The 14,864-nt window shown below is 29.5% G+C and overlaps 2 protein-coding genes across 5 annotated transcripts; one reads left to right on the forward strand and one right to left on the reverse strand.

Annotated features, from left to right (window-relative positions):
* Positions 1–500: 500 nt before the first annotated feature.
* Positions 501–7,623, reverse strand: LOC134829441 (uncharacterized). Of its 4 annotated transcripts, none has more exons than XM_063842508.1 (6): positions 7,247–7,623; positions 6,726–7,077; positions 6,550–6,665; positions 5,010–5,528; positions 3,547–3,706; positions 501–640 (listed from the first exon to the last, which is right to left on the reverse strand). In XM_063842508.1, the coding sequence occupies exons 1-6, from the start codon at positions 7,439–7,441 to the stop codon at positions 579–581; spliced, it is 1,404 nt and encodes a 467-aa protein (XP_063698578.1). In that variant the 5' UTR covers positions 7,442–7,623; the 3' UTR covers positions 501–578. The 4 variants fall into 4 exon arrangements, with proteins under 4 accessions (XP_063698578.1, XP_063698577.1, XP_063698576.1 ...); XM_063842507.1 differs by lacking the exon at positions 501–640 and adding an exon at positions 670–828; XM_063842506.1 differs by lacking the exon at positions 501–640 and having other exon boundaries at positions 2,483–3,706.
* Positions 7,624–8,737: 1,114 nt separating this feature from the next.
* LOC134831112 (uncharacterized) lies at positions 8,738–11,144 on the forward strand. Its single transcript, XM_063844764.1, has 3 exons — positions 8,738–10,212; positions 10,278–10,413; positions 10,476–11,144. The coding sequence occupies exons 1-3, from the start codon at positions 8,902–8,904 to the stop codon at positions 10,616–10,618; spliced, it is 1,590 nt and encodes a 529-aa protein (XP_063700834.1). The 5' UTR covers positions 8,738–8,901; the 3' UTR covers positions 10,619–11,144.
* The last annotated feature ends 3,720 nt before the right edge of the window (positions 11,145–14,864 follow it).

Below are 14,864 nucleotides of genomic sequence, written 5' to 3' on the forward strand. Positions count from 1 at the left end.
TCCTCGAAGATTTTTAGTTGGATTTTAATGAAAAAATTTAATGGATTTTAATCTCGATTTTAATAAAAATATATAGAAAAATAATTTAATTACAATTTTTGAGGTTAATTAAAATTTTTGAATTAGCAAAATGGCGAATTACGAATTTTAAATCGAATCGGTTCTGAAACGGTTTAAATTTTTTTAATTATTTTAATAAAAAATTGTTAAATAAATTTTAAATCTTTCTAATTTTTGTTTTTTATCTTTGAAGATTTTTAGTTGAAGTAAAATAAAAAAATTAATTGAACTTTTATAAATATTAACAAAATAAAATTGTCTAAATTTATTGCATTTTTAACGAAATATAAAAAAAATAATTTTTTAAAATTTTTGAATTAGCAAAATGGCGAATTACGAATTTTAAACGGTAATCGGTTCTGAAACGGTTTAAAATTAAATAAACAAAATTAAGAAAATTTCGAACATACCTAATATGTTAATATCAAAATAACAGTAAATATCATAATTTCTTCATTATTTCAACAAAACCTCTAACAAACCTTCTTCTTCTTATATTGCTTTAAATGCTCTTAAAATTAATAATACGGCGGAGCACTTCCGTATGGATCCAATGGAAGACACCAACTACACGGGCCTCCTAAAATCATCAAGATTTTTTTTATTAAAATAACCAACAGAAATTAATTAATTTGTTAATATTTGCAAGAAGACGTGTTGTGCTGGATGGATTGCAGATGAAAATTGGTGCATTGTTTTTGGTTTTCTACACAATATGGTTCAAATACTCAGGTACACCAAGATTCAAGCCCCATCGAAAACAAGCGCCTATAAAAGAGTTTTTGAAAAAAATATTATTGAAAGGTTCTTTAGGGAAAAAAGTGATAAGTTGTTTGTTAGTTACAATTCATACATAGGGAAATCGGGATACAGGAAATATCGGCGGGAAGCTAATTTTTCTATTTTTTTTTTATTACCTTTTACCTTTTTTTCATTCATTTATACAAATTTTCGTGCAATTAAATTCCTAATAGAAAATTTTTACTAGATTAAATTTAAGGAAAAATGTTTTTGAATTAGCAAGGAGGCGATTTTCAAATTTTTATCGGTAATCGGTTAACCGTTAATTTAAGTTAAGTTTTTGTCAAATTTTAACATTTTCCCTTATTTTGTAAGTTTCTAATTCAATTTAATTAATAAAATTAAAAGATCTTTTATATATTTTTAATTTTTATTGAACTTTTTTACATCATTTCATTAAGTACATTTCCCATCTTTTTTTGATTTTCTTTTCTTTTTCACAATTTTGTTAACTATAAATATATACAAATAAAACAAAACTACTAACTAAGTACTAACAGTGTATAATAATCGATAATTAAATATAATTTTAAGTTCTTATTCGAGGACTTTTCCTTGTAAAAAAGAAAGATTATCTCGGTTTTTTTGTATTAATTGGACGGAATGTTCATTTATTCCACAAATGTTTCATTTTTTCCTCCTTAAGAAGGCAATAATTGCTAAATGTGTTTTTTTTCTTTATTTATTAATGTTAAGATGCATGAAGAAAATGTCTTTTTTCCCTAAATTTTATTAAAATAATTTAAATTCAAACTTTTATATTTCCACGGCTATCACTTGAAATTTTTCATTAGACTTTTTTTTGTTTCTATCAATCATAAAGCTGATCGGTTAGAACCTGACAAAAGTATTTAAAGGCTGGAAAAGGAAAATTTCAATCTAAGATAAGGCATTTTGGCAAAATATATTTAGTTTTTTTTAAAGAAGTTGTAGAAAATTAGGAAGAAAAGAGAAATGCATGCAAATTTTCCTTTCCTTAAAATTTTTTAAGTTAAGTGTATAAAGAAGGCCTTTCCTTTGAAGAAAACAATTTTTGAAGTAAGTCTCAGTTTTGAGGGTTCTGACTTCATTCTACTTTCATGTAAATTCTAAAAAAATTCTAAACTAACCAAATTTCTTCTAAATTATTATTTTTAAGTACAAGACAAAATCGTAAATAATTTCTGTGAACTAAACTAAGATATTTGTGTTAGAATATTTGAAGGAAATTTAAAAAAAAATTAACTTCAAATATTCTTTTTTTTTTTTTTGAAAAATGTCATTGTATTGAAATTTGAAATATTTTTGACAGCTGTCAATATTTTTGATAAAATCTATTTTTTAAAATAATTTTGTGTCATTTTTTAGTTCAAATAACTCAAAATAATATTCAGAATTTAGATTTCATTAAAAATTTTGACAGCTGTCATTTTCTTTAAATGTCAGAAAAAGTCAATATTTTTCTTTAAACGAACAGTTTTTTCATAAAAAGTTAAGTTTTCATTATTTAAAATTAAATTTTTATGAAAAAGTTTTGAAATTGTTAATTTAAAGAAAATTTTTACTTTTCTGACATTTTGACAGGTGTCAAAATCTTTAAAAAATTCAAAAAAATCATACAATGACATTTTTTTCTACCTCATCTACTTTTAACTCGTGTCGCATTTCTGTGGAATGTTTCTCAATACTTGTTTTATTTTTATTTGAACTTTAAATTAAGTACGTATCTAACACTAGAACGTTGTTGAAATCTATTTTTGCTTTAAAAAAGTTAAAATATTGGTCGTTTTTTGTTAAAATAAAAATCCTGAGGTAACATCGGTAAAATTAAAGTTAAAAATAATCAAAATAGGAACCCATTTTAGCTTTTGGCACCCGTTTTTTGTACTTTCTAAAAATTTCATTATTGGAGAGTATATCCAGTTAAGTCATTCTGGTCTGAGATTCGACATATTCCAAATGAGTTCTTCGGCCGAGAGCGTTTGCATTTTCGGTCCTTGCCATCGGGGTTTCTGATCATTTTCATAATAAGCTCCTAAATTTGATTTTTTTCTCATTAGAAATTTTTTTTTAAAATCCAATTTTAAATTTTTTTTTACAAATCAAAAGAAAAATATTTTTTTTTACAAAACTAAAATTTTTTTATGATATGATTTTTTTTACAGATCCGTTCTAGTGTTCAAACGATTTGAGTTTTGGATGAAAAATGACATGAAAGTGAAGAAAGTCACAGAAAGAAGATAAAAATTTGGATTTATTGTCGAAAAATTGATGAAATTTCTTCGTTCCATGACTTTTGTAAGGCAAATTTTTTGACTTTTTTCACATTTTTTTAAAGTTATTGTCTCTAAATTGAACTTTTTTGTGAGATTAATTTTTGATTAACTAATTTTTACGTTAAAATTGTTCCCAAAAATTAAAATTCTTATATTTTAAGTACTTTTTTTTTGGTTAATAAATGTGAAATATGTTAAAATAAACATTTAAATTAAAAAGTGCTCTTACTCCATTACAGAAAAAAACATCTAAGGGACTAGAATTGTGATTTTTTTCAATAAAATCTAGCTGTGTGGTTGTAAAAAGTGCCATTTATGTACAAGTTGAAGCCATCAGCGATTTGTTAAGGGAGAAAATTTGGTTAATTAAAGCCACAATAACGATCAGACACCTTCACCCAGTATAAAAAATTGAAAAGTTTCAACTTGCCTCTCGGTTTCGTCGTCAGATGTTTGCTAACGTACTGACACACGCACTGATATTTGGTGCAATGACGTGCCGGATCGAGCGCCGTCACATCGATAAAGCCACGCATTGCCTCGTTGCCCCATCGATGGGCGTATCGCAGGAATAAAAGGAGCCCACGTTCCTGCAACAAAATTAGGTAAGTTGTGTTGATGATGACAAACAGACAGAACAGAAAAAAATTATTTTTTTAGAAATTATTTTTTTTTAGAACTGAACGGGAGGCAAGTCAAAACACGTGCAAAGGAAACATAACAAAAAAAAAATTAGACATGCGAACACGGATGAAGGATGAAGCGCCCAACACCCGAAAAAACATAAAAAAAGTATCCCTAACATTTTCCTATCAATTCCTAAATTTTACAATTTTTTTAAGTACGTTTTTTTCTTAAAATCTATTTTCCTTCTTTTTTTTTAGCAGAATTCGAAGCCTTTGGCGCGACACCAATTATTCAATGCGGTGCATTTGTTCTTTTCGTTCGCCGCTTTTGTGTGAAATTTTTGCACGAGAATCTCCTCGGCATACTGACACGGGCAATATGCATTCGACAAATGACGAGGCGATGCTTGTACTTCGCTCTCCGCAACAGTCCAGTCGAGACGACGACGCAAGTAATCTTTGCCCCAACGTTGCAAATAACGCAAGTAAATTTCTTCCGCTAAGCTCTGAATGTTTGAAAATTGTTGATATTTTTTTTGAATGAAAATGTTTCAATTTACAATTTGACGAAAAAAATCATGCAATTGACGAAAATGTTTGCCATGCATTTTTAGGATGTTGCAATAAGAAAAAAAAATGTTTCACAATTTGAATAATTTTTTTAAGAAAAAGAAAATAATTTATTTAAAAATAATTTTTTGGTTTAAAAAAAAAAAAAAATTAAAACAAAAATTAATTTAAAGAAAAATTTATAATTTTTTTATTTTAAAATATTTTTTAAATTTTAAATAATTTAAAAAGAGTTAAATTTTTTTTAAATAGTAAAAATTATTTTTCGGTTTAAAAAATATAAATAAAAAAAATTAAAACAAAAAATAGCTCAAAGAAAAAATTGATTAAATTTTAATTATTTTTTTAAAAGTTCGTTAAATAAATTTTAAATATTAATTTAAAAAATTATTTTTAAAATTTAAAAATTTTTATAAAATTTATCCATAAAAAAATAATAAAATTAATTTTTTAATTATTTTAAATTATTAAATTTTTGAAAATTATATAAAATATAAAAAACTTTTTTTTTTGAAAAAATTAAATTTTATATTAATTAAAATTATTTTTAATGAAACGATTTTAAAATTTAATTAATTTAAAATTCTTCATTTTAATAATTTTTAGATTCTAATTAGTTTTTTTAGAAAATAATTAAATAATGTGAAACACTTTTTCTAATTGAAACATCCTAAAAAAAATAAAAAAAAAATCTTACCTGTTTCCTCGAAACCCTTGTCGTATTACTGCCTTGAATGACAATATCTCCCGCCGAAACATCCAATCGTTCCTCCCATCCCGGTTGAATTACCGTGCCTTGTTGTTCGTTCCTCTCGATAAACTCGTTAATGTAATTCACGCATTGCGACGGTTCGAAATACAAAAAGCACAAGTTGACTTTGTGACACGAAATGTTTCCGCGATCGTCGAGTGCCAACAAAATCTTGTGTCGCAACAGTTGTTTGTTGACGCGTGCCATGCATCGTTCTAATCCGCGTGCCAGACGCAATTTTACCCACATGCACATAAAAACGGCGGCAGCATTGAGGAAAAGCCACGCGACGCCGAGCGAAAAGAGCGTGATGCCCGTCAATCCGGAGAACAAGATGCCGAGAAGAACGCAAAAGGCGAAGAGAATCCAGCAGACGAGAACGCGCTTGTAGCAAATGTTGTACAAGGTGAAGCGATAATCGTTCACGAGTGTCTCCATGGCATGCACGTACTCTTCGACGGTGAGCTATACAGAAAAACGAGGCAAAGAAAATGTGTTAGTAATTTATGGTGACGTTTCAAGTCGAGTGATAAGTAATTTGTTTATTGTTATGGAAATGATTTACAAGCAATACGAGCTGTTTTTGCAAAGTCGTGTGAGTCATGTTGAAATAATTCTCGAGAAACGACTAAAAATAATGCAAACTTGTCATATAAATCGATTTTTGAATTAAAATTTGATGAAAAATTTACAAAACTCGTGAATTAAAATAATTTTCATAATAATTTTTGAGATTTTCTGTTTAAAAATATTTAAAATTATCCGAAATTTTTACTTTAAGTCATTTAATAAAAGAATTTTAATTCAAAAATGCTCAAAATTGACATTAAAAACAATTTTTATAACAAAAATTCGAAAATTATCATTTAAAAATCATAAAAATTGTCAGAAAATGTAATTTTGAGAACAAAAATTTCAAAATTATGAATAATAATTTTAATAATTCATTAAATTTATTAAAAAAAAGTTACTTTTAGAACTAAAATTTAAAAATTTTGATGCAAATTTATTTAAAGTTTTAAATAAAAAAAGTTTTTCAAGGCCGTTTATTATAAAAAAATACTAAAAATTTTGACTATAAATGAAAATTTTCGAGAATTTTAATTTAATTTAATGAAAAATTTCACTAAAAATAATTTAAAAAAATAATTTTTTTAAATTTTCATCAGAAAAATTCAAAAATCATTACTAAAAGTAACTTTAAAAACAAAAAATCACAAAAATTATGTCAAAAATTTACAATTCCATTCAAGAATTCCACAAAGAAAGTCAAATTCATGAAATTCTCAACACAACTTTGTATGCAAAACGCGTAATGAATGCATTCGTATGTTAATGACAGGTGACTTGGATATCAACAACAACAGACAAACCATAAATAATCGCAATTAATTAAGTGTGTCGCGCCGTTTTTATCATCAACATGCCCGAATTCATTCAATTTCGAACAAAAATCGATTCCAATAAGAATTTTTTCCGTTCTTACCGTTAATCCTTGTGCCATTAACTCTTCCGGGACTAATTCTGGTCTAAATTTTGCGGGCGTAATCCATGGAAGGCGCGTGTTGACAGGCAGTAAAGTGACAATTATATCTCCATTTGCTAAAAAAAAATTAAAATTTTGAAATTTTTTTGGATTTTCAAAAATTTTAGAATTTTTACCAAATCCCTCTCTTATCCTTCCGCTCGAAAGCTCAATCGTGCGAAGTTGATTGCCGGGCGTACTCGCCATAATGACATTATTCGACGGAAGTTCAATGACTGCGGGTTGTGATGTCTTGTTTAGATTCAAATTATTCGTCACCGGATGTTGTTTCGATGTAAGACCATTGTTATTGTTGTTGTTGTTGTTATTCGGGTTAGATGATGCGGAAGTAGCGAGCACCGATGTCGACGAAGACGCAGCAACGGAATTTTTCGGCGAAATGCTCTTTGGTGAGGCAATTGTGACGTGCACAGATTCGGTAGCTAACACCGCGGGAGTGTCATCTTCCGTTTTTTCCAATGGGTGTGTCTGAAAAAGAGACGAAAAAGTCATTAAAAGCACCGTTTCGAGCAACACGTGAGCAAAATATGCAAATTACTGCATCTCAAACGCGAACAAATACCGTCGAAACAGGTATTCACTCATCCATTTCCCATAAGCTGGCCTTGAATTAATTATCATATGTATGGTTTCTTACCTGGATTTTGTTCTTGTTTGCATCGTCGTCATCAAATTTAACCCATTCACGTTTCGCAGCGGGAGACTTTTTCTCGTCAACGATTTTTGTCGTCTCTGTCGTGGTCGTCACATTTCCAATTGGATTCCCATTGATTTCCTCGACGTTCCCATTTCTCTCGAGATTCACCTGACTTTTGTCTGTTTCGTCACTCATTTTTTTTTTGTCTGTGTAACACTTATTTTTTTTCGATTTAAACCTGGCTCGCGATTGATTTTTTCTCGAGTTTTAAGTACATGCCCGGTAATGAGCTATTAGCACGATATTTGGCAATAAAACAATTAATTTTGAAACTAAAATGAAGAGTAATGAAGAAGAGGGATTGCAGCTCTGTTTTTGATACGCGAAACGATGACAACTGGCGATAGGGTTGCCAGTTGTTCAATATTTTTTTTTTATTATTGCACTAAAAAACTTTTTTTTGGATGAAAATTTGTATTTTGTATTTGTATTTTGACGTTAAGTAATTTTAAACTTTTTCTTTGTTATAAGCTTGAAATTTCAAAAGTTATGGAAAATGCCTTTTGCCATTCCAGATGACAAATGTCTTTTACGTAAAATAAAAAAATACGTAAAAATTGACGTAATTTTTATTTTGAGAGCCCATTTGATGGTTTATAAGCTTGAAAGTTGAAAAATAAAAAATACGTAATTTTTATTTTGAGAGCCCATTTGATGGTTTATAAGCTTGAAATTCATCAAAAGTTATGAAAAATGCCTTTGGATGTCTTTTGGATGGTTCTCAAGCTTGAAAGTTGAAAAATAAAAAAATACGTAAAATATACGTAATTTTTACGTAAAAAATACGTAATTTTTATTTTGAGAGCCCATTTGATGGTTTATAAGCTTGAAATTCATCAAAAGTTATGAAAAATGCCTTTGGATGTCTTTTGGATGGTTCTCAAGCTTGAAAATCAAAAAATAAAAAATACGTAAAATATACGTAATTTTTATTTTGAGAGCCCATTTGATGGTTTATAAGCTTGAAATTGATCAAAAGTTATGGAAAATGCCTTTGGATGTCTTTTGGATGGTTTTCAAGCTTGAAAATTGAAAAATAAAAAATACGTAAAATATACGTAATTTTTACGTAAAAAATACGTAATTTTTATTTTGAGAGCCCATTTGATGGTTTATAAGCTTGAAATTCATCAAAAGTTATGAAAAATGCCTTTGGATGTCTTTTGGATGGTTCTCAAGCTTGAAAGTTGAAAAATAAAAAATACGTAAAATATACGTAATTTTTACGTAAAAAATACGTAATTTTTATTTTGAGAGCCCATTTGATGGTTTATAAGCTTGAAATTCAACAAAAGTTATGGAAAATGCCTTTGGATGGAAATTTTTGAATCAAAACACATCAAAATTTTTTCTGGCAACCCTAATTTCAATACAAAAAAATTTCAAGCTGGGACTCTATTATTCTTCATTGTTTTGAAAAATTCGGAAAAATGTACTTTGACGGAATTTGAGCACTTTCAAGACACAAAAAGAGCAAAATACTAATCGACATTGCGAAATTTCGCGTAAAAATCATTTAAAATTAAAATTCCTCCGAATTACCTCAACTTTCAATCCAGTAATGAGATTTTCGTGCAACAACGAAAAGTCGTAATATGGAAGACTTTGAGATAAACTCAAACGAGAGCCAAAACGAACATCTTGACAAAGCAAAACCGGAGGTAAATAACAATCGAAGCGGCACGAGCAACAACAAATACAACTACGAAGCGGTAAAAATCGACGTTGCCGAAAAATTTGCCGCCGTCGAGGAAACACGCAATGGACATGAAATCATCACAATGGAAAATAAATCTGCCGAAAATGCGTTTGAGGAGACCAACAGCTCGGAAAACGGCGAATTAGTTGAAGAAATTATCCTCTTGCCGAACAATTTCATCTCGGACGATGAACTTTCCTCGAATTCCGACGATTGTGTGTACGCGTATCGCGGCGGGCACGTAAATTTGGAGCAAAATTTGGCATTGGAGCCCGAGAATATTGACGATGGGCAAGACGAAGAAACGGATTTCCTCGAAATGGACTTTGATCCCGAACCAAATTCGGAAATTGAGAATTTTATCGAGGACGAGAGGCATTTTAATCATTTGGAAGCGAATTTTTTCACACTGCGAAGTGATGAGGGGATGAGAGAATTGCCGTGTGTGAGTCAACTGCGACAAAATGGGACAGGATCTCCATTGGATTCGTTCGAAATGAACGAAAAAGATGACGCGAAGGAAGAAAAAACGACAGAAAATGAGAAAAAATCGACGGAAGGCAAGGAAAATTTGTATACGGGAGCAAAACCGAAGCTCGTAACATCAACAAGTGCACACAAATTGTCGTCATCAAGTAATTCGTACACTTCAAAAGAACCGACAACCCCTGAAACGAGCTTCAAAGTCGTTTCTGAGCCACTGCACGTCGACGAAAGTTGTCTCGAATGCGCCGAGGCGGAATTTATTTTCCAAACGAAGCCCGAATTCAGTGTCGAACGCAAATGTCGACGACATCGCAACACAAAAGACAAAGTGCCATCCAAATCCTTATCGTATTCCTCGCCATCAGAGGCAACAACAGCCTCGTGCCCCGTGACACATCAGGAATTTCCCGCATCCGCTTCCAAAAGTACCGAAAATAGTGCGACAGTGACAAACGCGAGCAACAGTAAAGAGTTCATGGTAACAATTTACAGCATCAACTGTGATTACGAGACAATTGTCGAAGCAACCAACATGATTGGCGTTCAAATGAACACCGAGGTCCTCAAACAGTACTTTGAAACGCTCGCCGATGAGGAAACAGCGACAATGAGTGTGCCCGAGTATTTGTTGTACGTCTCGAAACGGAATTGCAACTACAAACGACTAATTGATGTGATCAAAACGGCGTGTCAGAGTCCCGTTGACATTCATTTTTATCCTGTAAGAAAAAAAAATTAATTTTTTTTTATAAATTTTCACTAAAAATCAATTTTTTTCTATTTCAGCATGAATACAGCTCACCAACTCCTGAAATAGTTCAGATTGCCATTGGCGAAATCACACAACGATGGAATCGCAACACTGATCTGAGGCCCATCCTAAAATTTAAGAACAAAAATTTCAAGTCACTGAATGTTTTGGGTATGAAATCTCATTGAAATCAATGAAAAATTCAATAAAATAATTTTTTTTACCATTTTTAGGCAAAGTTGTAAACGCCATTCGCCAATACGAGTCCGGTGAACGACTAAAAACGAGCAATTCTCACATCAACATACCGCAATATTACCGCAGCGGATACATTTGCATCACAAAATTGGCGCATCCCGTAATGACATGTTCCTAAAAGCGTCGTGATGCAGAAAAATTCCAACAAGAAACAAATATCTAGCTCATAAATGCATTTTTGTCTTCACCTTGCTTACTTCTATTATTACAACAAAAGCACAGCATAATCACTTCTACTATTTTTTTCGGTTAGAAAACCGCAATGCCATCATATCCCAAGAGAAAGTATCCATAGGATACTTGAAAATTCGTTTTTTTCATGTATAAAATGTAGAATTAAGGACAAATCATTTAAGAAATCTCCAAATATTCAACATTCACATCCATTTTGGTATCGTTTGACGATACAAAAGCAAAAATCTATCCAAAATCTCAACAATAAAAAAAAACTTTTTGATACCGAAAATAATACGAAAATACAATTTACAATCCTTATGACATGATGATACTTCTAAATAATAATATAATATTTATATGTAACGTGGTAGAGAATATATTATTATTGAAAAACATATAAACACACATCATATAATTATAACTATTATTGATATTTTGTAATTATTATTTAATTTTTAAGCATGTAACTGAAAAATAAAGAAAGTAAACAAAAATATTTTGAGGTTAAGTTTCTTATTAATAGTAATTTTTTTTTTAATTTTTACAAATTTTTAATTTTTGCAATTATTTTGATAAAATTTTGAATTAAATTTCAACAAAAATTGATAATTTTTATTTTTGAGGTTATGTTTTTTTGATCTAACACGTGTTAAATGTAAGATCTCTTAAAATGACATAACCTCAAAAATTAAAATTATCTATTTTTGTTTAATTTTTTTTCAAAATTTTTACAAATTATTAATTTTTGCAACTATTTTGAATTAAATTTTAACAAAAATTAATATTTTTGAGGTTATGTTACTGATCTAACACGTGTTAAATGTTAGATCAGGATGACATAACCTCAAAATTTAATATTTAAGCTTTTTATCCCATATTCAACATGGAAAAATCCATCAAAGCATTCTTTTTCGTCGCTTTGATGAACAATCGACCCTCAAAATCCGAGAAAGTTACATTATCCTTCAGAAAAAACCATCTCATGGTAAGTTTATAATTTCCTGTTGGGATAACTGGCGGAAAAAACGGCGCAATACTCGCATTAAGGTCTAAATTGGACATTGAATAATATCCCGGCAAAAAAGGACATGGATGAACGTATTGCGGAACAGCAGTTTTCAATCCTTGCATCACCAAATTCGCCAGTGCATTAGTGTATTTGAAACTTCGTTTGGGTTTTAGCAACTCGCAAACCTCAATATTGCTATATTTGAACAAATACGGGCGATAAATTGTCCCAAAACGATAGAAGACTTGAAATGCCACAGAAATGTCATTTACAGGTTTTAAAAGCCAACCAGAAGCGTTTACGAGGCCTCCTGGTTTCTCGCGAACTGCTCTGAGTCGGCACAGAGGATCTTTGACCCATTCTGGATTTGCTGTGTATTTCACATATTTTACGAACAAGTCAAAATTAACAGCTGCATGAATGGAAAAAATTGTGAGGGAACAGAAAAAGACACAAATTAACGTTTTCATCTTCACAGGTAAATTTTAAACTAAAACTTTGTTACAAAAATGTTTAGGATTTTTACAACAAATTAAAAAATCATTAAACTTTGATTTTACCAAACGTTTCAGCAAAATTGTGGAAATTTTTCGTTAAATGACCAATTTACAGGTAAGATTTTAATTTTGATAAAATTATTACATTTTTTACTCATCAACATTAATTTTTTCAGAAATATTAAAAATTAATTGATTCTATAATTATTTTGAAGAATTTTGAATTAAATTTTAACAAAAATTAACAATTAATATTTTTGAGGTTATGTTTCTGATCGAACACGTGTTAAATGTTAGATCAGTTAAAATGACATAACCTCAAAATTTATTGTTTTGTACTTTTATCCCATATTCAACATGGAAAAATCAATCGCAGCATTCTGTTTCGTCGATTTGACAAGTGCACGTCCTTCAAAATCCGAAAAAGTTACATTATTCTTCGGAAAGAAACATCTCAGGGTAAGTTTGTAATATCCTGTTGGAACAACTGGCGGCATATACGGTACAACACTCGCATTAAGGTCCAAATTATAAAGCGAATAAAATGCCGGCAAAAAAGGACATGGATGAATATATTGCGGAACAGCAGCTTTCAATCCTTTGAGCACCAAATCCGCCAAAACATTCGTATATTTGAAACTCCGTTTGGGTTTTAACATCTCACAAACCTCAATATTGTAATATTTGATCAAATACGGGCGATAAATCGTGCCATATCGATAGTAGATTTGAAATGACACAGAAATCTCATTCACGGGTTTCAAAAGCCAACCAGAAGCGTTTACGATACCTCCGGGTTTTCCTCGAACTGCTCGAAGTCGGCACAGAGGATCTTTGACCCATTCTGGATTTGCTGTGTATTTCACATATTTTACGAACAAGTCAAAGTTGACAGCGGCGTGAACGAAAAAAATTGTAAGGGAACAGAAAAATACACAAATTAACGTTTTCATCTTCAAAGGTCAATGTTAAACTAAACCTTTGTTACAAAAATGTTTAGAACTTACATTTTTACAAAATTTACATCACATTAAAAAAACATTAAGCTTCGATTTTGCTAAAAATGATCCATCAAACTGAAAATTTTTGTACCGTATTACAACATTACAACTTTTCGGCAAAAATGAGACAATTTTTCGTAAAATAACAAAATTACAGGTAAGATTTTAATTTTTGATAAAACAAATTATTACAATTTTTTTAATTCAAAAATATTATTGATTCATTAAAAAAAAACCAAAAATAATGCGATAATTTGTAAGATAAAAATTATGATAAAAATATTAAATGAAGATACAAAATTGGCAATTTAAAGTCTCATTATAAGCTCATTTTTATTATTCAAACGTAAATATTTTTAGCAAAATCGTAAAAATTTACAATGAATGAAATTTTAAAATTTGCGGGAAAATAAAACAATACAAAATTTTAAATTTTTTTTTTTAATATTTTTTTTATCAAACCAAAAATACTTTTTTATCAAATCAAAAATACTTTTTTATCAAATCAAAAATATTTTTTTATCAAATCAAAAATACTTTTTTATCAAATCAAAAATACTTTTTTATCAAATCAAAAATACTTTTTTATCAAATCAAAAATATTTTTTTATCAAATCAAAAATACTTTTTTATCAAATCAAAAATACTTTTCTTACTAACAAAAAAAATGTCAAATAAAAAATTTATTTTTTTTTTTAAATTTTTAGATGATTTTTTAAAAGTTTACTTCTAATGACGTCATTGAAAGATGAAAATTAGGCATCATTTTTGATAAACACGAAGATAATTTTTAAAAAAGTGACAAAAAAGCAAAATTAAAGCTGATATTTTCATTCATTAAAAACTCATTTATTTCTAAAAAAAATCCAAAATTATCCCATATTCAACATCGTAAAATCAATCAGGGCATTTTGCTTCGTCGCTTTGATGTATCCACGTCCCTCAAAATACGAAACCGTATAATTTTTCTTCTCATAAAAAAGTCTCACGATAATTTTGTAACTGCCTGCGGGAAAAACTGGCGGAATATACGGCGCAAACGAAGCATTAAGATCCAAATACATCTTATACGTGCCCGCAACGAAAGGACACTCGTGACTTATCAAGGGACAACAATTCTTCATGCCGCTCACAAATAAATTTGCCAATGGATTTTTGTATCTCTCATCTCGCGGATCGCTCATCATGCCGCAATACGCAATGTCGTAACTGAAGAGATAAGGACGATAAATTGTCCCGAACCGATAATACAATCGAAGTGAAACTGTAAAGTCATTCAATGTTTTCAGCAGAATTGTGGATATTTTTAGCATTCCGCCGGGTTTTCCTCGAACTGCTTTCAGTGCAAAAGTTGTGTTGCTAAAAAAATCCGGATTTCCTGTGAATTTTATAAAGTTGCAAAAAACATCGAAATTGGGAGCTGCGTGAATGAAATAAGCCAAGAGTAGAATTGAAATTGACACTTTCATACTGTGAGATTCAATTGTGACTGAATGGATTACGAAATTTTTTAAATATTTTTTTTAGCAACACATTAAAAAAGCATTAGGTAAGATAACTTTATGAAGATTTATCAAAAAAAGAAAATATTTAAAAAAAAAATATTAAAAAAATATTTTAAAAAAATATTAAAAAATATTTAAAAAAAATATTAAAAAATATTTTAAAAAAATAATAAAA

The sequence above is a fragment of the Culicoides brevitarsis genome, chromosome 2 (assembly GCF_036172545.1).
Source record: "Culicoides brevitarsis isolate CSIRO-B50_1 chromosome 2, AGI_CSIRO_Cbre_v1, whole genome shotgun sequence".
In the NCBI taxonomy this organism is placed as follows: domain Eukaryota; kingdom Metazoa; phylum Arthropoda; class Insecta; order Diptera; family Ceratopogonidae; genus Culicoides; species Culicoides brevitarsis.